Below are 27849 nucleotides of genomic sequence, written 5' to 3'. Positions count from 1 at the left end.
GAGCTCAGCTGAATTATCATGGCATCCTGTTGTCATTTTTGCATACCGTATTCTGAACCATGATTGAAATAGCAGGGATGTTACAGATTAAAATCAAGTTGCAATACCTGAATTGCATGGGGAAGTTTGCCTTGCTGTTGGCTGTAACCAACGCTATTAGCCATTTGTTTTCCTGAACATTAACTTAAACCCATCTAATATATTATTACAGTGTTACAGATTTTTCTTATTGCCCAGCAATTCAGTATTTGAACTTTTTACGTGTGGATATACCTTTCAAAAGGAAAAATACCTTCCACCAAAGAGACTTGCACCTCTGAATATAAAACCTTCCCTTTCCCATTTACAGCCTATTTAATCAGCCAAGGTGCTCACTTCTCAAGGCTGAGTGGGGACCATCTCTTCACTTTGACATATGCAGGTCATTGTCGCATGTGCTCAGATTGCTTTCATGAGGCATTAGAGATTCACTTTTCAGCAAAAGACATACAGCTCAATACTCAGTGTAGTATTTCCTGCCCATTAGTTTGTTGACTGTTCTTGTTTTCTTTTCTTGTTTTAAGTGCTTTGGAGGATCCATCCAGTGTTCCTGAGAGAACTATTAGGAAAAAAGTAGTCAGTTGCTGTTGAGGAGCTCTTGTCTCTAACTGTAATTCCCTCGGCACTTACAGTACATCCCTTACATCTTCCTTTTTATCGTGACTTGCTCTTACTTGTTAAACTCTAATAACAAGCTAGTAAACTTGGCCTAGGCTTGCTTTTTTTCTTCATCTATAGCATGGTATAATGCATGGTAGTAGTGACAAAGACAAACCCGTTATTCTTGGGCCTCCCAAGCTTTGTGACGTGAGAAACTAATTCCGTTCAGAGCTCTTATGTGAGGCAAGTGTGGGGTACACAAGGCCAAGCTGATCTGAGGGTCATTTATTTCCCAATAGCAGTGACCCTTTTGTTTTTTGGCTAGGTTTCAGACAAGTTCTGCCCTTCTTTATGCCTCAGGACAGTGACCACAAGGCAAATTCATCAGACTAGGAGTTGTAATGTGGGAGGATACTAAGGCCTGGTCTACACTGCCACACTGGGTCGACAGGAGATATGCAAGCTACGTACTGTAGAATGCGTTATCTCCCGTCAACTTACTTTACGCTGTCTTACTGCAGCATCTTCACTGTGCTGCGCCAATGGGAAATGCCCTCCAGTCAGCACAGTGTTTCTCTTTTCCGGGGGATGGGTGGAGTTACTGCGTCAAACGGAGAGCACTTCCGGTTGATTGAATGGGTCTCCACTGGCCGCTCAATCGGTCCTGCTGCGTCGATCTGTGGAGCCCAACACAGCGGAATCAGTATAGACATACCCCAAGGGCTACAGGGAAACACTGTAGGAATTGCCAGGTTAATTGAATAATTTTAAAAAATTACCTAAACAATACTAGAGCATGCTCCCTAAAGAAGTTGGCTCTGATGAAAAGGACTTTAAGGTAAATCTCAGCAGTTGCCCCAAATGAGATTAAGCACTTGTAAAAATATTACTCTACTCTTTAAAATATTAAATCAACATGGTTTACATTTTAAAAAGAGTAAACCTACCATTTTATAGTTATGGTATATTATAGCTCAATAAGAATGTACTTTAGTCTGTTTCCATGTTTCTCTGTAACCAGATGATCTTTTGGATATGTCCACATGTAACTCTGAAATCTTGTTTTGAAAACAGAATAAAAGGCATTTAAAAAAAAAAAAAATTGCTATTGACAATCCGTGCTTCCCCTTCTAAGCATCGCCCCAGTACTACAGAAAGTTCTTTTCTTCTTTTTAGGTCTGGGTTTATTCAGTTACAATATCATAGTCAATTCCTTACTCACCATTCGTTTCCTTGAAGGCAGTAATGTGCAGCAGCATAGAACTTACTATATTTGTATAGCCTAAAGCAGGGGTGTCAAACTCATTTGCTGTGGCAGGCCAGATTTGAATTAAATGTGCTTCAAGTGGGCCGTAAATCGAAATACTAGGCACTTTTGAAACACTGTGTCTCGTGCACACAGCGCTCCACACGATGCCGCCAGAATACACAAATCTCGTGGCAGCGCGCACCGCTGCGACGTCTCGCGGCGTCGTACCCTCTGGCGGCAGCACACGCCACTGCCAGAGAGTACAACGCCGCAAGATGTCACAGCAGCGCATGCTGCCTCCAGGGGCTGGACCAAAAAGGTTGGCGGGCCAGATGTTTGACACCCCTGGCCTACAGGCTGTGGTGTTATATTGTGTGGTGGGTTTAGCTAACGTGTCCTTAACTCTCAAAGACAATCCTTTTATGATGAGACTGTAGTAGGAAAAGGAAACAAGTTTAGTCCAAAGTGAATCATTTAGTATTTGATATTAGAGAATAAAATTGTCAAATCCACAAGAATTATCCTCAAAAGAAATCCTACTCTCTCTCTCTCTCATATATATAATTTTTTTTTCCCTCCTAAAGAGCAAGCTGAAACAGTAATTCTGGGTTTTTTCCCACCTGGTCCATTCAGATTCTGAGTATCATTTACTTTTCATTTTCATGAATTATTTTTCCCTCATTTGGCAGAGCAGTTGGCAAAGTGCCTTCTCCATATTGACTTTAATTTTTTTTTTTTTTTTTTTTTTTTTTTTTTTAAAGAGGAAGAAACTAAGGCAGTGAAGTACCCAGCCCTCCTGTGATTTCTAGTAGTACTGGTGAATCAGTTTTTTGTAATAAGATTCCAGGCGCTCCTAAAAGGACACTATCCATAGCTATAGGATTTTCTATACAGTAATAAAGAATCCTGTTTTTTAAGAGTTTAGGAAAACTAGCAAGTTAGGGTTAAGCATGTGAATAGGGAGAATGCTGTGCAAATTGTAAATGCATGTGAATGTTAGAGGGCCTGGGGGGTTGATGAACGTTTGTGGCTTTCTCTCTCTTTAAAAAGTCTGAACACAAGACTTGCTGAGTGTCTCCTGCAGGTTCAGGCCCAAATTGCTACATTGAAATTTCTGAAAGACTACTGTTGAGCAAGAGCAGCATCTGCAAACAACTCGGTTTCTTCATTTCTCTCCCATTTCTGTCCTCTCTCTCCTTGGGGCATGTCTGATTGTACTTTCCTCCTGTTGTAAATGTGTCTGTTACCACAGTAACACTGTCTGTGCGGTGTGCTCTTTTGATTCCACCTTTGTTGAACCCTTTTTCCATGCCTTTGTCACCCTATTGTGTGACTACTGTAATTCGTTGCTCTAGAGCTTCCCCTAGTCGCAGCTGTCCAAACTCTAGCATGTACTTCTACCTGCATTCTCACACAATGAAAAGTAACCTCATCACTGCCCTCAGAATTATCCACTTGGTTCCAAGTTTGATGATATCCTCCTTGTGTTTGAAACCACAAGTGGATCTGCTCTGGCCTGCCATACAGACCTTGTCCATTTCTGCACTGGCCTCCTCTCTGTCTCTTCAGGTGGTGTTATAACTGTTGGTGCAAGAGCTTTTTCCTCTGTAACTCCTGCCATTGCAAATGACCTGCCTATATTAATCTACCTCATTGACTCCCAATCTTGCTTGAAAATATATTCCCTTAATTCCTCTTCCTGTTGTTTTAGATCTATAGCTGTACTATTGAACTTTGTAAAGCATTTGGGGTACAATTTTTGTCTGAAAGAGGATAGATAATAACTTTATTATATTAAAATAAACTCTCATTGTTAAAATCCATCACAATGTTAATTCTCTCTCACTGTGGTTTTTCTTAATTGTCTCTTAGAATTTGGAATGGTTTCCCTGATATTTTCTGCAGCACTAGCTTACTTCCCATCACGCCCTCCATTTCCTCCCAGTGTGGCTGCAGCTAGTCAGCGGCTCAGCTATAGGAGAAGTTTTTGTAGGCTATTAAGGTAGGTACACCTGGGGACAGCTTGGGTTTACAGTTCAAAGCAAATTCAAAACCTAAATTTAAAAAGAAATACAACAGAACATGTGCTTTAATCTTCTCACTGAAGAACAAACAAGTTAATTTGCAGTGGTTTGTAATCAAATTAAATATTACTATGTAGATATGAAAGAACATTACATGTTAAAAACGGGAGTCATTAAATATTAACTATTTTAAAAAAATATCACAAACCACATGTCAGAGTCACTTAGCGTCAGCACAGCTCTGGTCTTGTTAACACAGTCTCTAAATAATACTTTTGTTGCATCCAATGCAAGATGATTAAAGGGGTGGGGACTGTAAAGTGGTGAGATAATTTAACATTGTGAATAACTGACCATTAGATTGCTCTCTTCATTGCAGTGCTCTAAGCAGCCAATGTTGTGGATTGCTCATTATGGTGGAATAACTTTGTGTCCAGTTCTCCATTCAAATGTGAGCCAGAGCGCTTGCTATTGTGGGAGAAGTGTGCAAATGCATCCAAGGCAGAATTTGTCCTATTGAGTTAATTGCATGTGATGTTAAAGTGCAAAATGAAGAATTGGAAAATAAGTCGTACTGCTGGGCAAGGTCTCAGATTATACATTTTTGGTGTTTTTTTTAACTTTGTTATAAAGAAATGTCCTAATGGTGCTTCCTTTCTCCCACACTTTGTCTGTCTTGTGTATTTAAACTGTAAGCTCTTCAGGGCAGGGACTATTTCTTCCTGTGTGCACCTAACACAATGGTATCCTGATAACAGTTGGGTCCTCTTGGTGCTGCTGTAATATAAATAATATGTAATATTAAAAGCCTGGAATCCTGTAACTGATATTGCATAGGAGAATTGTTGTGCCCATGCAGAGTCCAGTTGACTTCAAAGGTGCTCTGCTCATGTGCAGCAGTCTACCACTATGCTGTCAGTAGCAGGAATAGAATCAATGTATAAAAGGGACTATCTAGGGCTTGGATGGGATATTTGTGAAGCTTTTTTAACAAAGCAATAATTAGAGAGCAATTAAAATCATACCTGTCATATACTCTGTGCCTTCTTTACTTGTACTTAATACCAGCAAAAATTCTCTCTTTGTTGTTTTTAGGGAAATTATGTCCTATCAGAAATGTTCAATTTCTGCTATTTGGGGAATCTGGCTAAGGCTATGTCTACATTGCAGTTAAACATCAATGGCTTGCCCTTGTCAGCTGACTCAGGCTCACCGGGACTTAGGCTAAGGGCTGCTTAATTGCGGTGTAGACATTTGGGCTCAGCCTGGAGCCTGGGCTCTGGGACCCTCCCACCTTGCAGAGTTGTAGAGCCCAGGGCTCCAGCCCTAGCCCAAATGTCTACAATGCAATTAAACAGCCACTATAGCCTGAACCCAGCAAGCCTGAGTCAGCTGGTGCAGGCCAGCTGCAGGTTTTAATTGCAGTGTAGACATAGTTTAAGTTATTAGAACGTGTGAGGCAAGATAGTCACCGAAGTGTGTCCTTTCTAGGGGGGGGAGGACGAGAAGGTGAGAACAGAATTGGTCAGTTAATCCGTAATGTGACCTACTTGAGGAATTAAAAAATAGCAATTCCCATGAGGGCACTGAGCACACTTATTAATGCTGCATTATGAGCCTACGCTATGGCGAGAAATCCTGCCTGAAGGGTGAGTTGTAAAAACGTTACTGTCAAAAACCTAAATAATCGACTGTAATATAAAATATAAATATATTTATGAAATATTATATATAACATTTCTGTTGACTGTATTCCATTTGGGCGCCTTGTAACTAATTGGTTGTACACAGAACAGTAAACCCTGGATCTGGGATATTTGTAGTGTCAACTGGTGAACTGCAAAACTCTGAATTACCCACTCACTAAACCTTTCTTAATAAAACATAATTTGGCATTTAAATAGTGAACATATTTCTGTTTTAACCCATGGCTGTCACAAGTCAGGATTTTCTATTGCCATTAAGTAAAACATTGTATCTTCCTCCCCTTATGCATTCTTCCATGGTGCTCCTTCCGCAAGGTACTCTCTCTCCCTTTGTACACAAAACAATCACCATCTCATCATTCAAATCACACTCCTCTTGGGGAGCCTTTCAGCAATAATCCATCAAAGAGGAGGCATTTATAAAAGGATGGAATCTGCTATGTTGTGAGAGAGATCCATTATCATTGTTGTTAGACATCTAAACTGCATTGCCTGTCTAATCTTTTTTTGTAGTCTTTGGGACAGGGACTATTTCTTCTGACAGTGCAGTGTAAACTAGGGATACTCAGCTGATGAGCCCTGGAATTACTCCCTGTATTACAGAGCCCTGTATTACATGCCTGCCTATATTACAGAGTTAGTGTTGTTATTATTGAAATTGCTTTCATATGTTGCTGATATGCATATCTGTGTTTGATATGTGTAAACCAATCGGCTAACTTACAAATCCATGCACAAAAAACACTTCAGCCATGAGTTATAGCTTTTTCTTCAAAATAAAACTGTTTAACACAAGTCCAACATCTGTCATGTCCATTACCCTGACCTGGTGTCTTCTGCAGGAGCCTATGTACTCTCTACTGCTCGTACAGGCCACCTGCTTGGAGTCAAAGTGATCCTCTCTGCTCCCTTCTCCTTTGCAACCTACTCCCTGCAGGATTACATTGCACAGGCCATCTACCTGGGAGTCGGGTATGACCTAGGCTCTTTCCCCTGACATGAGGACTCCTTCAGGAGTTTACCTATTCCCTACAGCTCTCTCTAATAACTGAGTTGCTTGCTGACTCTTATAGAGACATGGTGATCTTCAAACTGTCACCTTATCCCTGTCTTACAACATCAGCTGGGAAACAACTGATTATTCACATATGGGGATTCAACTCACTTAAAGTGGCCTCCCTCAAAGCAGGTTACACAAGACTGAAATTGATCAATTGATCAGCACCAGTTCCCATGGCATGAAGGGGCAATTTGCTAATACACACAACTATTGAAGCCGAGGAAGAGAAAAATCTTACAATGTTCTGTGAAATGTTCATGATTTCAGAGGTCATGTTTGTTTTACTCCATGAGAAGATCCAAAGAACACAGTAAATGCTTTTTCTTTCACATCATGGTGCCAGACAGTAACATCTCAGCCCTTGGAATTTCAGTGCAATATCCAAATTCTATACTTGTTTTTTCTGGCTCGATCTTTAGCTTTCTACTGTTCTTAATGGGCGGAATATAGATTCTAGGATACATCTCAGAGCCATTTCTAATAAAAACAACATATATGTTGTCTTCACAGCAATTTCCGGTTTTTGATGATAGCATTAGCCTATGCTATACCGTTGGGTGTTTTCTCTGGTTGGTCTGGCGTTCTGGACTTGATATTAACACCAGTTCACGTCAGCCAAGTAAGTACATACATGCAGCGACTGTTCTATTTCATAGATATTTTGTTAGATTTGTAATGGTGGTTTGAGCTGATATACATATTACCTACCTTAGTTTTTCTTACTGTTTTCTGTTTTCTTACTGTCTATATATATATATATATATATATATATATATATATATATATATATATATATATAGCACCACTTCACTGCTGAAACTTTAAACAAAACAAACTTATTAGCATTGACATACCAAAAGTTGTAGTAGCTCCCCATGCTGACTCTACAATGGCAGTTCATATTTTCAGAGCTGTATACACCTATTGATGTTAATAAATAAAAGGGAGTAGTGTTGGCTGTTGTACCTTAACAAACAGAGAGAATTAAAAGAAAATCAATGTTTGCCAGTTTGAAAGGACAAAATCAGTAGGGAAAGAGATTTTTATTTTTAAACCTCTAATAGGGTATTATAGAAATCCAGATGACATTCCCCAGCAGATTCCAATATAAAAAGAGGTCATATTTGGGGCATAGACTGTTTGACCATATTCTTTTAACTAAATTATGTTAAATTATGTTTTCAGTCCCCTTCACCTCCCTTTTTCAAAGTAGTATCTTTTTTTCTCAGCCTTAACCTTTTCATTTCCCCATACTGTTTCTCCTCAGGTGGATGCGGGCTGGATTGGATTTTGGTCCATAGTTGGAGGCTGTGTTGTTGGCATAGCAATGGCAAGGTAGGAATAATGATCTGACCTTCAGTTCTTTATTTTTCTTCATCTGTAATGATCACTTAGGTTTTTAAGAGAATAAACTGAATTTATTTCTGCTCATTAGTGAAATGGCAAATATGCATCTCCAAGATGATGTATTGTTTCTTTTAGTACAGTAATTTGTATATTTCATTTTACTGGACTTCATGGGTTGAAAACTCCATTTGCTCACTCAAGTTGAATGAGTCATGTTATGTCTGACGAGTGCTTCCCATCCGCTCCTTTTTAGCGTAGCCTTGTGAAAATGAGGCTGCCTGGTCTTGGAAGAAAACCAATTTAGATCCTCTGAAGAACATGAGAGAACATCAACATCAGTGTCTGTTTCCTGCCAACACCTGTCTAGCATTCTGATCCACTGAGTGTTCAGTAATGCTGAGAACACAACACATTTCCCACACATGTGAGGAAAGTGCTCCTAGCATCCTTCTCTTGACCACTATGAGTGTGGAGTGACACTATCCACCCACCTTCCTAGAAGATGTGGATTTATGAGTGAAAGAGTGAGAAATGGCACGCCCTTCCCAAACCAAGCTACCAGATTCTCTCTCCATCCAAGCTCCTTTAAAACAAACACCAAAAGCCCCTTCCTTGAGAAGTGTTTTTATAACTTTAATTAATAAAAAAGAGAGAACCCCTACGTTACTCATCTCTGGATTTCTCAGTACAATTCCATCCACTACTGAGGCCCTCGCTTGGAAGAGAGGAAGGTGATCAGGAACAGTCAACATTGATTCACCAAGGGCAAGTCATGCCTGACCAACCTGATTGCCTTCTATGAAGAGGTGACTGGCTCTGTGGATGTGGGGAAAGCAGTGGACGTGATATAGCTTGACTTTAGCAAAGCTTTTGGTACAGTCTCCTACAGTATACTTATCAGCAAGTTAAAGTAGTATAGGTTGGATGAATGGTCTATAAAACGGATAGAGAACTGGCTAGATCATTGGGCTCAATGGGTAGTGATCAATGGCTCCATGTCTAGCTGGCAGCTGGTCACAAGTGGAGTGCCCCACGGGTCTGTCCTGGGGCCGATTTTGTTCACCATCTTCATTAATGATCTTGAGGATGGGGTAGATTGCACCCTCAGCAAGTTTGCAGATGACACTAAGCTAGGGAGAGTGGTAGATACCCTGGAAGGTAGGGATAAGATACAGAGGGACCTAGACAAATTGGAGGATTGGGCCAAAAGAAATCTGATGAGGTTCAACAAAGACAAGGGCAGAGTCCTGCACATAGGATGGAAGAATCCCATGCACAGCTACAGACTGGGGACCGATGAGCTAGGCAGCAGTTCTGCAGAAAAGGACCTAGGGGTTACAGTGGATAAGAAGCTGGATAATGAGTCAGCAGTGTGCCCTGAGGCCAAGTATTGCCAAGAAGGCTAATAGCATGTTGGGCTGCATTAGTAGAAGCATTGCTAGCAGATCGAGGGAAGTGATTATTCTCCTCTATTTGGCATTGATGAGGCCGCATTTGGAGTATTGTATCCAGTTTTGTGGCCCCTATTACAAAAAGGATGTGGAGAAGTTGGAGAGAGTCCAGTCATTTGTTTAGTCACAATTACCTTAGCTTAGTTAGTATTTTACCTTACCCACCTTTCTTTAAAAAACAAAAACAAAAAACCCATCAACAACCTGTTAACTTCTCCCCACCCCCACCCTCTTCCCTTCAGTGAATAGAGTAGATTAAATTAGAAGTTTAGGATTTGACCATGCCTGCATCAAGAGGTGTACCTCATGTAGGGAAGCCTTCCCAGTGTCAGACAGACACTCTCAATGTGTCTGCTGCCTGGGAGAAACACATGTGCCGCAAAAGTGCACTGACTGCAAAAATCTTAAGACCCGCCTCTGACCCGGGACCACAGAATACCCAGTAAGAGAGAACTGAAAAAACCTTCAGGAAAAGCATCTCAGCCTCCCCAATATGACTACTGTAAAGAAAAGGGGTTTGCCCAAAAAGCCACCAGCAGCCCCTTCACCCAGTACTCATGAGGCTACAGGTTCCTTGGGTACGAATCGGGCTGTAACACCCAAGGACTTGAAACGCCCAGATGTGGAGTCGAGAGACAAAGATAAACCATCCTCCTCCACAACAGCACTGAAGAAAGACATGGTGCAAAGAGTGAGATCTCAATGGTCAGCCGTACCAACTATGGTACCGTCAAAGACCATGGCACTGACAATGCTACTAATAACCAGTTCAGCACTGGAACAGGCAATGGCACCAACTTCTGGAGAGCTACTGACTAAGGTACCCAGCGCGAAAATGGCACTGACACCGGCACCGTCCCTAAAGAAAAAAGATGGAACACCACCACTGTCAGCAAACGGAAGCTATGGCAACGTCATCTCCAGAGTCATCCGTGGCAGGGGCCCTTGATTCCCCATTTCATTTCATGCATGACAAAGCCTTCTCACCAGTACCCTCCTTAAGTGGAGAAGACAGTGAGGCAGACGATGCGCAATTTTCGTCAAAGCACTCCTCTCCCACCAGACCATCCTCAGAGGCCCACAGATATATGCCTCGTGAGGAACAAGAGCATATCCATGGTATGGACCACCTATGCCATATCCCATGCAGTGGCAGAACTGGGACATGTGGTCAAGCCATTCTAGACCTTATAACAGACCACCCATCCCAGAAAAAAGCAGAGCGAGATCTTCTATGTACTTATCTCTGTCCCCTCCTGAACCAGCTGCAGAAGAGGCACAGGAGATGGAGAATTTTATTCATCATTAACACTTCTAATGAGAGTATCCAGTTACTCAGCCTTACTTTCTAACTACAATCACAACATATATGAGAAAATTTCAGATATTATCAATGACATTTCTGAAAACGAGAGAAGAGTTCAGATCGCTGATCAACGAAGAACAACTCATAGCGAGAACATTTCTACAGGCTTTGCTAGATGTGGCTGATATGGCCGCCAGAACAACAGCCATGGCCATTGTTATGCGCAAGGCCTCATGGCTCCACTTTGTGGGTCTCCCAAGAGAATTACAGACAAAAATAGAAGACCTCCCATTAGACAAAGCCCTGCTGTTCGTGGAGAAGACAGTAAGGTTCTTTACTCATTGAGGGATTCATGAGCAACATTACGAACCCTTGGAATTTACACACCTGGAACAAAGAAAAAATAATACAGATTTCGACTCTATATTAGGAGATATCTGTTCTACTCAAAATACAGAGAATATGAATCACACAGAGGTAGACAAAACCACAAAGATGTAGACAAGCACAACAAACATCTTCAACCTCTCAAACCACATCATCCAAGCAACATTTTGGAAAATTTGGTTGAGGGTTGCAAGGACCCCCCTCACCAATCAGTGCTACCATCAGTTACCACCCACTTCGAGTTCTGCCTGAGAAAGTTCCACCACAACTGGTAAACTATCACCTCAGACAAATGGGTATTAGAAATTATCCAGTTGGGATATACAATCCTGTTCATATCCACACCTCCTATCCAACCCCCTTCCCCGTTCCTCTGCAGGGACCCATCTCATGTGCAAATACTCCATCAAGAAATAGAACATCTTCTACAATTAGGGGCAATAGAACATGTCCCATGGCAACACAGAGGGAAGGGGTTCTATTCCCATTATTTTGTGATCCACAAAAAGAATGGAGGCTGGAGACCCATACTAGATCTGAGGTCACTAAGTTCGTAAGGCAACAGAAATTCAAAATGGTTGCATTGTCCACCATAATTCTGGCACTGTAAAAAGGGGATTGGTTCTCAGCCCTCAACCTTCAGGACGCCTACTTTCATATCATTATCCACCCCCCACACAGATGTTTTCTAAGATTTACCATGTCTGGCAAACAATACCAATACAAGGTACTGCCATTTGGCCTCTCTGTGGCACAGAGGGTCGTCTTCATAGTGCTCGCAATAGTTGTGGCACTTCTGAGGAGAGAGGGAATCACAATCTTCCCATACCTAGAAAACTGTCTAATAAAGTCACCCAGTCAAACCCTGGCCAGACAAACTACAGGCCAAACCATAACACTGTTTCAAAAACTAGGACTCAAGGTAAACAATGAAAAGTCCACTTTGAACCCAACGCAACAGTTGGAATTCATACAAGCGGACCTGAACTTAATAATAGCCAAGGCATCATTACTATTGCCCAGATTCAAGGTCATTACAGACCTAATTCTATTAGTTCAACAGTAACAGCACACATTGCTTTACAACTCCTGGGGCACATGGTGGCTACGGCATTTGTGGTCCAGTAAGCCCGGCGAAACATGCATTGCCTTCAGGGATGGCTCGCTTCAGCCTACAGACCACACAGACACAGTTTAAACAGACCTTGTTTGGCATTGTCAGTGCTCTAAGATTCCCTACTGTGGTGGACCCAAGAGAACAATATGATGAAGGGAGTCCAATTCTCACAGCCTCCACCATCGCTCGTGATTACCACAGATGCATCACTCCTAGGGTGGGGAACACATCTACACAACCATACAATACAGGGAAGATGATAAAAACCCAAAATCAGTCTGCACATAAACATTTAGAGCTCTGGGCAGTGCGCAAATGCCTGCTGTCATTTTCTACTGTTCATAAGAGACAGGTCAATAAAGATGATGACAGATGACATAGCGTGCATGCTTTAGATCAACCGTAAGGGAAGAGCAAGATCCCATTCTCTGTGTAGCAAATTGATAAAACTATGGAACTGGTGCATATAGAGCACAACATAACAGTGGCATACCTACCTGGGAGACAGAACACCTCAGCAGACACTTTGGCCAGAATCATGAATGGGAGCTGGACAACGAAGTCCTGAAAAACATGTTTCATCAGTGGGGACATCCAACTGTCAACCTTTTTACCACAAAACAAAACCACATATGCCATAGTTTCTGCTCGAGGGCGGGATTGGGACCAGGCTCGATGAGCGATGCCTTTCTACTCAACAGGAGCAAAGAGCTCCTATACGCATTCTCACCCATCCTAATGATACCCAAGACCATCCACAAAATCAAGGTCGACAAGGTGACAGTGATGGTAACACCAGCTTGGCCCAGATAGACATGGTTCTCAGACCTGCCAAACATGTCAACATACAAACCAATCATGTTTCTTCCAAGGCACAATCTCCTATCCCAGGACAACAGTCGGATTTATCACCCCGAGATACAGAAACTACATTTAACGGCATGGTTCCTAACTGATTCTGCCCAGAAGAGCTAGAATGCTCAAAACAAGTTAAACAGATACTATTAAATAATAGAAAATCAACAATGAGGGAAACTTTCCTACAGAAATGGCACATATTCGACTTATAGTGCAGAGATGGACAAACCTCAGCTGCATCCTCATCCATCCCTGTTATCTTAGAATATATCTTAGAATTTAAAAAATCAGGTCTATCAATTAGCTCCTTAAAGGTTCATCTAGCAGCAATTACTGTCTTCCACAACAAGATCAATCACACAATGGTATTCACTCACCCGATGGTAAAATGGTTCCTGGTGGGGCTATAAAGAGCATTCCCAGTCATATGTGCCCCCACAACACCATGAGACCTAAACCTAGTACTAAAGGCCATTACTAGGACACCTTTGAAATCCTTAGCAACATGTTCACTTCTCCATATGTCTATGAAAGTGTTGTTTTTAGTTGCTGTCACATCAGCCTGGCGCATAGGGGAGGTTAGTACACTCGTGGCCTACCCACCTTACATGATATTTCATAAAGATAAAATCACTCTTAGACCTCACCCAAAGTTCCTTCCAAAAATAGTGTCAAATTTCCATATTAACCAACCTATTCATTTACCTACCTTTTTATCTGAAATCGCATACGGATGCACAGGAAGCAGCACTTCACACTCAGGATGTCAGACGGATGATAGCATTTTACCTAGACACAACAAAAACATTCAGATCAGATAAGCTTTTCGTGTCAGTGGCAGAACTCATGAATGGCAAACCCATACCTATCCAAATGGATAACAGGATGTATCCAGCTATGCTATAAACAGAAAAACATACATGCTCCCTCAGGAACTAGCGCGCACTCGACGACAGCAATATCCACTTCTATAGCGTTCCTTAATAATGTTCCTGCCATGGACATATGCGAGGCAGTTACATGGGCCTCAGCTCATACTTTCACAAGGCATTATGTAATTGATCGTGCATCTATTATAGATGCTGCGCTAGGACTAACAGTTCTTTCTCTGTCCAAACAACTAACACTGAAGTCCCTCAATCAAATGACAGGGACTGCTCTATAGTCACCTAAAGTGGAGCACCCACAGGGACATCACTCAAAGAAGAAGAGAGGGTTACTCACCTGGTGCAGTAATTGAGGTTCTTTGAGATGTGTGTCCCTGTGGGTGCTCCACTATCCACCCTCATCCCCTCTACTTCGGAGTTCTAACATGGGACTCTATGGTAGAGAAGGAACTGAGAGAGTTGGGTCACGTGTGCACCAGAAGATGCACCAACGGCACCATGAGACGGGAACTGTGCACTCACAACCCGGACGAGTACTGTTGTAAAGATCTCCGATCAAGAATGTGGGACACAGTGGCACCTAAAGTGGAGCACCTACAGGGGGACACATCTTGAAAAACCTCACTTACTGCACCACGTGAGTAACCCTCTCATTAAAACCCATAATGCAAATCTCAGCCTTTATGATAAATTTATTTAATACACAGCCTGGTTTTAGTTTCAGAAAATGCTTAATGCCTATATAACTGCTGCAAAATTGATTACAAACTATATAGTGAGGTCAGTATTTTGTAGAGTTCAAAACTATGCTTTTGAGCAAATTAAAAGAATGCTAGTAGTCTGTCTCCAAATATGTCTCTCCAATTCAGGCAATATAACAATAGGGTTTGCACACACAAAAAGTAGGGAAGGGTGATTTGTCACTTCTGATAGATGACTCCCTCCTCTTAGGCCTATTCAACAGTTATGTGTGTAGGACTGAACCAGTGATGACTGACAGTAGTCTGCTGAAAGTTATAATTAGGAAAATTAAGTAATGATTCTTGTCACGTTATGACAAGCTGATTTATTTCAATATCAGGACTGTGACTTACCAGGTAAGCAGTTCTTGCTCATAGCAACCTCTGGTAAGGTGGGTTTGTTTTTTTTGTTTTTTGCCTTTTTCCTAGCAGCTGCTAATTTGTAAAACCAAAAACGTTACAGTTTAAGAATGATGTTGCTTTACTTTAGTCTTCTCAAACTGTAAATTCTAGATATAATTTTACCCATCATGAACATGATTTAGTCACTTAACTGCACATAAAGGACCTGATTTTCAAACCTAGTTTCAATTTTTTGTAACTCAAATGCAACCACTTTGATAGCTTTCTACCTGATGCCTGCAATGGTAGCATTTCTGCCTTCAAGTCACTGTGGATATTAAATTGAGCCTGTTCAAAAGGAAAGACCCAGATTGAAAATCAGAACCCAAATCTCTTTTTCACTTTCTGTGGTATGAAGAGTTTTCCTCCACAAAGTATGTAAATCCTACTTTTCTCTACTCCCCCACAATCCTGAACTAGGTATGTTTGGTTAATTTGTTTGAGCATTTTAATGATTGAAAAGCCTGGGATATTTTGGACAGTTGGCAGATGTTGTACCCTTTGCTGACAGAGGTAGAATGAGACTGGTTTGTAGCAAAGCAACTTCAAAGAGTGATATTCATGTTTTATTATCACGCTGAAACATAAATCTATTTCCTTTTCCCTCAGAATTTTTCTTATCACATTTGCTAATGACCACAGATATTTCTGGATTTTTGTCCTTCACTGCATTTCCTTCTGTTTTTATCCTACAGTAAAGCCAAAATTCTGAAATGTCGTTGTGACTTGGTGATAATTTCCCTAGCAACAGACGGTTATCTCAGCCGCATATGTTTAAGACTTAACTGCGGGATCCAGCACAGGGATGGATTTGCTTGGTCATGAAAGATTATGCCACAAGCATAGGGCACGGTGATAGGCCTTGACTCCATTACAGGCTGGTACTCACCTACAATCCTGAACTACCTCTCCTTTAGTACATGCACACACCCCACCGTATGATATATGAGGGTAGTATATGAAGTTGTGAGTACAGGGTGTTGTTGATGTGTTGCTGTGTGGTTGCAACTGAAAGAGCTGCTGGGACTGGAGAACAAAAATATTCTTTCTGATTATTGTACCGAGACCAGTGCTGCGAAAAGTTACTGGTCTTGGAAGCATTTGTACTAGTCGTACTGAGGGGTTTTTTTTTCTCACCAAAGGTGAAATAAGGTCCTTAAAGGATTGAATGTGACCTAATTTTCTTCATTTTTCTTAAATTCAGTAGTTTTGTGTAACTTTTAGGCAGATAAGGGAGAAATGTCAACTTTAACTCTCAGCAAAATCTGAGATCCCTGTTGCTGCTACTAATTTCAAGAGTAGTTTCTTTCTGTATTAAAAAGAGAGCTGCAACTGCCCAGTACAGTAAAGTGGAGAAAATATCTACTCCATTATCTCTCTCCCCATTCCCATCTTTGATCTGATATTTCATCCATTTTTTCGTTAGGCAGCATATCTAACTCCTCTAAATTGTAGAAATGGAATACCTATGTCGGCAGCAATATGTCCCCTTGGACTTTGCTCAGAGAGGAAAAGCTCCATGGGACAAATACGAAGTTTGTGTTTTGTGACACTTCTGAGAGGTTTTATATAGTTAATATTTAATGACAAAAATACAGAAAAAAATTAAATAAATAAATAGACTCCTGTGATTTTAAAGTTGGGTTATTCTGATTACTTTCTTCCTCCCCACTTCAAATCCAGCAAGCACAGCTAAACTTCTGCAGTTGGAAGTTAATACTCTATGCCATTTGAAAGCTGGGCTTACAAGCTTTAAGGTGATATACGGCATTGATTCTAGCTCTACCAGTTATTGACTGCTAAGTTCAGTGTGGAATTGAAATAGAGGGAAGGACCAAATAAGAAGAAAGATGTGGTCTTAAGATCCAATATTTCATAAAACTTCCATTCTAGATAAACTGCTAAACATTACTTAAATGTGGCATTCCCAGCTTTCAAGTTGTATATAGTGTTACCTTCTATATCGAGTGGCCATGTAGGATTGGACCTTAAAATACCTACCTATCTCTTTTAGCAGGGGAAAGTGAAAATAAGGCAATTAGCAGACAGGATAGGATGTCTTCATCATTCCAAACTTCCTAGACCACACTACCACAATCCAACAGGAGGAAAAAAACTGAGCTACGAGAGAAGAAGTTCTTCAGCCATAACTTCAGTAATAGCAAGGGGACTACAAAAAAATTACCAGCAAATTGAATAACATCTCCCTTTCTAATGTTTTTTATAAGTTTGCACTAGTGTTAAAATCCCTTTTGAAAAGAGCAGTTGCAGTACTAATACTGTCTTGTGTTCAGTGCTCAGCTGGATTGTTTTTTAAAAAATAAATGAAAAAGGTATAAAAAATTGACGGCACCCGCAAACTGTTTTATAGATCGTACAGTAGAACCTCAGAGTTATGAACACATCGGGAATGGAGGTTGTTCGTAACTCTGAACAAAATATTATGGTTGTTCTTTCAAAAGTTTACAACTGAACATTAACTCCATACAGCTTTGAAACACTACTATGCAGAAGAAAAATGCTGCTTCCCCTTTATTTTTTAGTAGCTTACGTTTAACACGGTACTGTACTGTATTTGCTGGTTTTTTTTTCCTCTGCGGCTGCCTGATTGCGTACTTCTGGTTTCAAATAAAGTGTGTGGTTGACTGGTCAGTTCGTAACTCTGGTGTTCAGAACTTTGACGTTTGTATCAAGGTGCAAGTTTCTGAGCATAGGGTTTCTGCTTGCCCTATCTACTGAGACCTCCGTCACTGAGTCATTTGGATTTGCGAGACCCAACTTATCCTCTTGTTATACCCAGCATATTGTTCTAAATTACATTGACTCCATAGTGATGATAGTATTAGGGATTTGAGGATAACCGGAAAGGTTTGAGTTTTTCCCCAGAAATGGATCCTAGCTCTTCAAATATTGCTGGAATAAAATAAATACATACCTGCACTTGTACATAATCAAGCAAGTCACCCTAAACTAATTGATCAATGTACCGTCAAGTCTAAATTCCACTGACTGGCAAGCAGCCAGCTAAGTAAGGGTGTGATTTTAGTTCTGAGATCAATCTACTTTGGGGGGGGAATTAAAATTTCCTCTTAACTTATGTTTAGCTGCTGGAAAACACCATGTGAACTATTTTTTAAGTTTTCTTGTAAATATCCAAAGCAAAGTGAGGCTGTGTCTCCAGTGACTGAATTGTTTTGAATTATTATTCATTTTTATTTGTATAACTGTGGTGTGTAGAACCCCAGTCATAGACCAGGGCCTCATTGTGCTAAGTGCTGTAAAAACAGAACAAAAAGACCTTTCTTGCCCCAAAGTTCTTACAGTCTTAAGTATAAAACGAGATAACAGGTGGAGACAGGCCAACAGAGACAAATGGGGGGAGAACTAGTAAACTGTGAGACAGTACTGGTCAGCATGATAGGGTAGTGTTCTCTGCAGACCAATAGCCTAAATGTTCTCAAGTTTTTGGAGGCATCACAGTAAAATAGCATTGTCAGGGAGGATAAGGAGTTAGTTTTGCCAATGTTTACAGGGGGTTACTCCCAATTGTGAGGGGCAGCATAGGAGAAAGTACAAAAGTACTTGTTTGAAAATTTAACAAGTGAGCGATAGTTACTGGCATCGTGGGCCAATCAAAGGTGGGAGTCAACATCTCAATAGTGAACGAAAGATGATAAATACAGTGGGAATAGGTAGTGAAGTGCCTTGAAAGTGAAGACAAGTAGTTTGATTTAATAGAGAAGAGGGAGTAAGTGAAGTGATGCAAAGAGAGGGTAATATGGGCAAAGCAACTTGCTAAGAAAATTATTTTGGCAGCAGCATTCTGCGTTGATATGAATGGGGACAAGATTGCATTTGTCAAGGCCAGAGAATAGGATGTTGCAGTAACAGACACGAGATGATGAAAGTCTGGATCAGAATTTTAGCTGTGGATGAATGGGAAAGGCTATGTCTTACAGAGGTTAGAAAGAATCAGCAAGATTTAGATACAGCCTGGATATGAAGACCTAAAGGAAGGTCCAAGTCAAAGATGATGCTAAGGTTATGGGTTTGTCCTCGGCCACATGGTGCTGGTGTCCACAGTGATTGAGAAAGGAAGTAGCGGGGAGAACTTGGTTGGGAAGACTAAGAGCTGTGTTTTAGCCATGTTGAGCTTCATCTAGATGTCCACAAAGAGATGTCAGAGAATGGCAGCAAAAGGTTAATTCTTCAAGTAGCGTCCCTGTGGGTGCTCCACTCTAGGTATTGGCATATCCTTGGTTTCTTGATCAGAGATTTTTGACAGCAGTGCTTGTCCAGGTTGCACATGCACTGTCCCAGTCTCGTGGCGCTTTTGGTGCCCTTTTTGGCACACGCCACCAGACCTCCTCAGTTCCTTCTCAACCATCCATGGTCCAAGACTGAGTCCTCAACACTTTGTATTTAGCTCATCAACATAGTTAGTGATAGTGTTAGTTTTTAGTTGGTAGTTAGTGTACTTACCTTCCCCATCTACCTTATTGGGGAAAAAAAAAGGTTTTTTTCCCTCCAAGTAAAATAGTTTCTTAGCTTCCCCTCAGGGAACTTTGCATCATGTCTGGTTCACCAGGTTTTAAAAGAAGCACATCTTGCAGAGACACAATCCCGGCATCTGATGGACATTCCCAATATGTCAGGTGCTTGGAGGAAGGATAGATAACCCAAAAGATGCCCACTGTAAGAACTTCAGAGCCAGAAGAGACAAAAATCTTAGATTGAAAATCACCCTTATGGAAAAGTCACTGAGACCCTACTCTGATCCTGGACAGGAAAATCTCTCTTCAGAGGAAAAATCATCCAGGAAAAGACCCTTAACCCCACCCAGGACTGAGTCAACTAGGAAAAGGAGTTTGCCAGCCAAAATGGGTATAAGACTTAGTACCTATGAGGCTCCAGATTCCTTGGGTACAGCTCATGCCATGGCACTGAAGGACTCAACATCCCAGAGTCATGAGGCAAAAAAAACCCAGCCCTCCTACGCCACAGCACCGACAAAACCAAAGGCGAACAGATCAGCCGTCCTAATGGCGACATCAGCACTGACAACTGTCCCCACACCAACTGCATTACCGATCTGTAGCATGATGCTGGCATTGAAAGAGCCACTCACAATGGCACTGACAGCACCTATGGCACTGATGACACCATTGGTACCGACAAGAGCATTGGAACCTACCTTTACCTCAGCACCAACCTCGAGCATGGCACCAATGCCCAGCAACACCGCCATCAGTACCGTTGCAAAAACACACCGAAAAATGACACCACTGTCAGCAGGGGGAGGCGGTATTGACATGCTTTGCCCCTGTAAGGCAGACATTTCCAGTGCATTTTTCTTATGAGGAGCCTCTCTCCCCAATCCCGTATTCAAGTGGGGATGAGAAGGAAGGAGAAGAAGAGAGATTCTCCTCCCAACACTCTTCTCTCACTGGACCTACCATCCAAGCACCTCAATATAGGTCTCACTCAAGACACCACACACAGCCATTGTATGGAGCACCATGGTTTGGGCCACCCCCATCCCTTACCATATGCAATTGTCCAATAGGGAAAATTGGCCTACCTGCACCAGGTCTTATAGCAGACCTCCAAGCCCCCATAGAGACACACCCAGATCTTCCACAAGGTCTGCTCTGTCCATTTCTGAACCACTTGAAGTTGGAAAAGAAAGGAAAGAAAACATAGAGCAGGAGACAGCACCACCTGCACACAACTGGTCTTCCTCACCAAATGAGGTGATAATCTCACCAGCGCCTACAACTGCAGATGATTTTAAGCAGTTTCAGGAACAAATTAAGAGTGGCTGAAAATCTGGAAATCCACCTCCAGGAAGTCGATAAAACGTACAATAAATTACTGTGAAACTTGCAGACTTCAGCCTACTCTACTCACGCTACCTATCGATGATGCGTTGATGGAGCCAGCCAATAATATCTGGTAAACACCTGTCACCATTCCTCCCACCTGCAAAAGGGCAGACAAGAAATACTATGTTCCCGACAAGGATACCAAGTTTTTCTTCACTTATCCTGCTCCAAACTCTCTAGTCATCGAGGCAGCAAATCATAGCAAATCAAAATCCCAATATAAATCAGTGCAAGAGGACAAGGATGGAAAGAGATTAGATTTATTCAACAGAAAAGTCTGTTCATCAGTAACATTATGGCTTAGTGTAGCTAATTACATAGCACTCTTATCCAATTATAACCACAACAATTATACAAAGATCTCAGGATTTATTAATGATCTCCCGGACAACAAAAAAGGAGCAATTTAGGTCTCTCATAAATGATGGCCAGCTGGTTGCAAGAACCATGCTGCAAGCCTCCCTCGACGTGGCTGATACAGCTGCATGAACAAGAGCAATGGTAGTTGTCATTCTTAGGTCATTGTGGCTCCACTCTGCAGGTTTACCCAGAGAACTGCAATCGGCTATAGAAGACCATCCCTTCAACAAGGTGAAACTCTTTGCTTGGGAAAACTGACAAGGTCCTGCACACCATGAAGGACTCACAGGCCACTCTGCATACCCTCGGATTATATATACCTGCAATGAGGAGGAGACAATATACCGTATTTCCCCATGTATAAGACGCTCCCATGTATAAGACGCACCTTAATTTTGGGGCCCGAAATTTGAAAATAAATGTATTACGGTACATCACCGGTAAGTACCACTGTATAAGACGCACCCAGTTTTTAGACCCCAAATTTTTTGAAAAAAGGTGCGTCTTATACATGGGGAAATACGGTAAGTATCAGCCTTAGCCTTGCAGATACCAACAATACTCACAGCACAGACATAATGAACCTCCATGGAATAGACAGAGGCAGCAAAGACGTAGACAGACACACCAACAGCAGTCGACATCCCAGCCAGTGCCTTCCAAGCCTCAGTTTTGAAGTTTTGTTCGAAGGTCTGAATGACCTCCCTCACCATCCAGTATCAACAGTGACCACGCTGTTCGACTATTGACTACGTCCTTTCCACCACAAGTGGGAGATTATTACAACAGGCAAATCGGTATCAGAAATCATTCAGTTGGGATATACCATTGACTTTTTATCCATCCCTCCTACCCAACCCCCTTTCCATCCCTCTTCAGGGACCCATCGTACAAGCAGCTATTACAACAAGAAGTGGAACATCTGCTGCTTCTAGGTGCAATAGAACACATCCCTCACCAACACAGTGGGAAGGTTTCTACTCCCACTACTTTTTAATCCAAAAGAAAAACGGAGGATGGAGGCCCATCTTAGATTTCAGACGACTGAACAAGTTCGGAGAAGTATAAAAATTCAGGATGTTGCACTGTCTACAATAATACCAGCACTGGAAAGGGGGTGAGGAAGGGGATCATAATATTCCCATATCTAGACGACTGCTTGATAAAGGCGCATAGTCAAGTTCAAGCCATTCAAGCGACCCAACAAACAAGGTCACTATGTCAAGAGCTGGGACTGATGATAAACAGTCAGAAGTCCGCTTTCAAGCCAGTGCAGCAGCTGGAATTCATAGGGGCATACCTGGACTCAGTAACAGCCAGAGCATCACTACCTGAGGCCCAGTTTCTTACTATAGTAAAACTGACATCCATAAGGAACAGCCAGACCTCGATAGTGTGCACATGTGTACAAATGCTAGGACACATGGCCACTACCATCATGATGCAACACGCATGATTACACATGCGTGAACTACAGGGATGGCTGTCAACTGTATACAGGCCACACAGACACGCATTAAACAAGACATTGGTGATGCCAAACAGAGTCAAAGAATCATTAACGTGGTAGACCTAACCCTGCAACATGATCTCAGAGAATCCCATTCATATGGGAACCACCTGCAGTCATGATCACCACAGACGCATCCTTGCTGGGGAGGGGAGCACACCTACAGAACTACACTATACAAGGATGATGGTCGAAAATCAAAACACACTTACATATAAACCTGTATGAAGTCCACGCAGTTGGCAGCGCGTGTCCACATTCTACTACTCATAGCAAACAAGACGATAAAGATAATGATGGACAACATTATGTGCATGTTTTATAGGGAGGAGCAAGATCCCATTCCCTATGCACAGAAGCAATTAAACTCTGAAATTGGTGCATCTGCAACAACATAAATATATCAGCTGCATACTTACCTGGATGCCAAAACATGACCGCAGGTATGCTCAGCAGACAATTCGGTTGCAACCACAAGCGGGGTTGAACACCACAATCCTGGAAAACATTTTTCGACACTGGGGTCATCCAATGATGGACCTCTTTTTGCCACTGCACAGAATCAAAAATGCCCCGACTTCTGCTCTCGAGCAGGCCTGGGTGCAGGATAAATGGGTGATGCATTCCTCCTCGATTGGAGCATTGACCTCCTTTACACATTACCACACATCCCAATGATACCCAGAATTGTTCACAAAATACAAATAGACAGGGCAAGGGTAATAATGATAGCACTCTCATGGCCCAGACAAACATGGTATTCTTACCTACTATAAATGTCAGTGTGCACACTAATCACTCTCCCACTGTGCAACAGTCTCCTTTCCCAGGACAATGGCTAGATTCTCCACCCAGATCTGCAGAAGATTCACCTAACAGCATGGTTCCTAGCTGGTTCTGGCAAAAAGAACTAGATTTCTCAGAACAAGTGAGACATATATTATTAAATAGTAGGAAACCCACAACGAGAAAAACTTGCCTTGAGAAATGGTGGAGGTTCATTTAGCAGCCATCACCACCTTCCACAGTCAGATAGACGATAAGACACTCTTAGCGCACCCAACAGTGAAACGTTTCATTACTGATATTCAGAATGTATACCCAGGTATACATGCTCTTGCAACACCGTGGGAGCTTAACTTAGTCCTAAGGACCATTATTAAACTGTCATTGGAGCCCTTAGCAATGTGCTTACTAATGCATATGTCAATAAAGGTATCGTTTCTCATGGCCATCACATCAGCTTGTCAGGTAGGTGAACATGGAGCACTCATGGCCCACCCACCACACACAATTTTCCACAAGGACAAAGTCACTCTCAATCCCCATCCAAAAGTCCTCCCTCAGCTTTTCATTTAAACCAACCAATCCGTTTACCTAAGTTTTGCCCGAAACCCCACAGTAACATACAAGATACTGCTTTACACACACTGGGTGTCAGCTGGGCAATTGTGTTTTACTTAGACAGGACTAAACCATTTAAAATGTCCTCCAAACTTTTCATGTTGATTGCAGAATCATCTAAAGGTACTGCCATATACATGCAAAGGTTGTCAGAGTGGATATCAGTTTACATCCATACAAGCTACACACAAAGAAACGCACTAGCCCCACATGGGGTCTAAACACACTCCACCAGATCGACGTCCACATCTACAGCATTTCTAAATAATGTATCAATTGTAGATATATGCAGAGCAGCAAGTTGGGCCTCTGCATGTATGTTCCCAAGATTTTATGCCATTGACCAGGCATCCAGATTGGATGCATTAACAGGCCTTACAGTACTTTCCCTCTATACAACCAACTGACTCCAAAGTCCCTTCTGCCAATTAAGACTACTGCTCAAGAGCACCCACAGGGACACTACTCAAAGAAGAAGAGAAAGTTACTCACCTGGTGCAATAACTGAGGTTCTTTGAGATGTGTGTCCCTGTGGGTGCTCCACTATCCAGCCTTCTCCCCTCTACTTTGGAGTTCAGACAAGGGACTCCACAGTAGAGAAGGAATAGAGGGGGTTGGGTCACACGAGCAGAAAAGGGTGCCAACGGTGCCTCGAGACAGGGACTGCACACATGCCACCTGGATGAGCACTGCTGTCAAAAATCTCCGATCAAGGATGTGCCAACACCTAGAGTAGAGCATCCACAGTGGGAAGCATCTCGAAGAACCTCAGTTACTGCACAGGGTGAGTAACTTTCTCTTTTTAAAATGTGTTATAATGGCAGAGATGATCCCTGTGAGAACTGTGATCTGGCAAAAATACATAGGAGTCAAGCCTAAGGAAGTGGTAGGAGTGTAATGTTTAATGAGGTTTTGGATACTGGAGCTGTGAAGATACTTTTTAAAACAACAATGAATCTTGAATTGTGGTTGTGAGACTGTGGAAAGATAAAGATTTCAAAGCAGAGGTTAAACAGTTATTTTCCAGTTTTAGAGCATGGTGTTAGTCAGACATTTACAAATAATATGGTTCCTGTTCAAGAAGATTTACAGTCTAAGAACTACAAACCAGAATCCTGTGTACCAGTGATCCTTGACTGATGACTCAAGATTTTTTATAAGCTGCTGTGGAATCAAGCCAGGATTCAGTTTAACCGTGACAAAAATCATCATGTGTGTATATATAACTCCTTCTAGCAGTTTCAGAATAATGTGTAAGAATCTTTTCTAGTTTCTGGATCATGTAATGAGAATGTATTAATTTAATTCTGAAGTTTCATGCATAAATTACATGAAAAATAACATTTGACTTCATGGGATTTGTGCTTTTATTTCAGGTTTGCAGATTTTATAAGGGGCATGCTGAAACTTATACTTCTGCTGCTGCTATTTGGCGCAACACTGGCATCCACCTGGTTCACTCTCACCTGTCTAACTAGTATCACTCACCTGCCTTTAACCACAGGTACCTAGAATGATGTTTAACTGTAAAAGAGATTATTTTTATTGTGTTTTGGGACTGTTCTTTAAATAACTGATATGTAGGCAAATATTTGCCACCTAGATTAAACTATATTATGACCTGTTTTGAGAATTCAATCCTAATAATAAATACCTTAAATACAATAATCTGAGTTTTCATCCAGTAATTTATAACGATAGACAAAACAATTGACCATCTTTAAAAGCATGATGATAATCCAGAATATAAATTAGTACCCTTTTTTTTGGAATAGCAATCCTTATGAATAAAACAGTGATGGTAATAGTTTGTGTGTGGTAGTGGTGAATATATAGGGAAAAGGTAAGTTTGGGAATTTAGAATTTAAAGATTTCATAGATTATTAAAAATTAACTAAAACATTGAGCTAATTAATCCACAAAAGTCTCTGTCCTTCACCTGCTTAACTGTATCTAATTATTGCAGAACAGTGTGGTTCGTGGTGGAAACCTTAAGCAAAATAATCTGAGTCACAATGAATTGAGTGCACCAAACCAAAAAGACAATAGATTATAATCAGTTTTTAAAAAATAATTTCTTTGTTACAAATGGTACGATAGCTTATTGAAAATAATGTAAAAAAGTGCTTTCAGTTTCATTGTTTATGCAGTTTATTTTTTAGACTTTATTTAGCATAGAATTTATTTAGCAAACTTCGTTGTCTATAGTCAGTTCTTAGTCAATTTCAATTTTATCATCTTGAGCTCTTCTGTTATGATATCCGGGTTACAAACACAACTTTTTAAAAAAATAGTTTCCATTGGAATTTTGTGAAAGTTCATGACAATGTTTATGTATGTTAGAGGTTTTCCCAAGAATTGTTTTTTACAGAACCTATACATTCAGACAGATGTTCCTTTAATTAAATGGCACTTTTGTATATGTTAACTTACTTTTATTTTATGGCAACAGAGCCTGATTGGTGGATCCTCTGTATTCCCTTCCCTTTCCCTCTGTACTTCCCCTCCCTTTCTTCAGACACCCCATAGCTTATGTCTTTGTTACACTCAAGTTAACTCCACACAAGTAAGAGCAGCCATGCTGCAAAACAGCACTTGATCAGCACAGAGTGGTTGTGTTAGCAACTTATGATCTAAGCTAACTCCAGCTGTAATTTATTCTCCCTCTAACAAGCCAACTCAAGTTAAAATCACCAGCACACTAAGTTAAGGGGTTGTTTGTGTGTGAACAGGACTCATGTTGGGGACAGCACTCAAGTTAAACAATGAAGAGAAGCCCTTAGATTGAGGAGGACTGCAGTGTACACTAAACCAGGGTTGCACACTTCATTGTTTCTGTCAACCAAGCTGTATTCCTAATGAAAGAGCAGCATATTAAATTGCTGCATATGATATGCATAAGCAGCATCAGGGGAGCACTACAGAGATTTCTCTGGCTGCAGAAATTTGGTGGGGGAACAGGCAGTGAGGGCCAGAGATGGGGTGAATGAGGGAATGATACTTCCCCCAGTCCCTGCATTCAGAGCTGCTTTCTCCTTTACCCTTCCAGTTACTCGCTACCCTGCCCATCCCAGAAATTTATCTTCCTCCCACATGAGAACTCTCCTTCCATCCCCCAAGCCCTGGTTGGGAAACACCTTTGGTCCTCTCCCTCCTCCACATTTGGAGCCCTCTCCTTCCTGAGTCAACATTTGCAGTGGTTTTCATGAGAAACTTTGGGTTTGTTATAAATTGTCCTTGTTCCCCTCCACTCCCTGCACTTCAGGTCCCTGTGTCCATTCCCACCATCCCACTTCCTCACCTATGGTTCCCTGCTTCCCTCATCATCACCATTCTTCATCACCTGTCTATCCTGTCCCCTGCCTTTGCCTCTGGATCCACACTTCAGCACCACAGTGTCTTCTTTAAGTAATGTCTGTATGGGTGCTCCACTTCAGGTACGCATGCACCTCCTAAGTCCTTGATCAGAGATTTTTCGTTAATGTCCATTTGATCTGTGCATACGTCCCATACTGGT

The 27849-nt window shown here is 41.5% G+C and overlaps 1 protein-coding gene across 2 annotated transcripts in view; it reads left to right on the top strand.

Moving 5' to 3' along the window:
- Positions 1 to 27849, top strand: part of SLC49A4 (solute carrier family 49 member 4) — a 115469-nt gene that overhangs the window by 62242 nt on the left and 25378 nt on the right. For both annotated transcript variants that reach the window (XM_067549634.1, XM_067549635.1), the window contains exons 4-7: positions 3761 to 3890; positions 7189 to 7297; positions 7946 to 8013; positions 25709 to 25836. In XM_067549634.1, the coding sequence (XP_067405735.1) occupies positions 3761 to 3890; positions 7189 to 7297; positions 7946 to 8013; positions 25709 to 25836 (435 nt within the window). The remainder of the gene's footprint in view (positions 1 to 3760; positions 3891 to 7188; positions 7298 to 7945; positions 8014 to 25708; positions 25837 to 27849) is intronic.

Source organism: Emydura macquarii, unplaced genomic scaffold (genome assembly GCF_026122565.2).
Source record: "Emydura macquarii macquarii isolate MOO-44397 ecotype Brisbane River unplaced genomic scaffold, CSIRO-AGI_Emac_v2 contig_1253, whole genome shotgun sequence".
In the NCBI taxonomy this organism is placed as follows: domain Eukaryota; kingdom Metazoa; phylum Chordata; order Testudines; family Chelidae; genus Emydura; species Emydura macquarii.
Note: the sequence above shows the minus strand (reverse complement) of the source record. Positions and strands in the feature narration are given on the sequence as shown.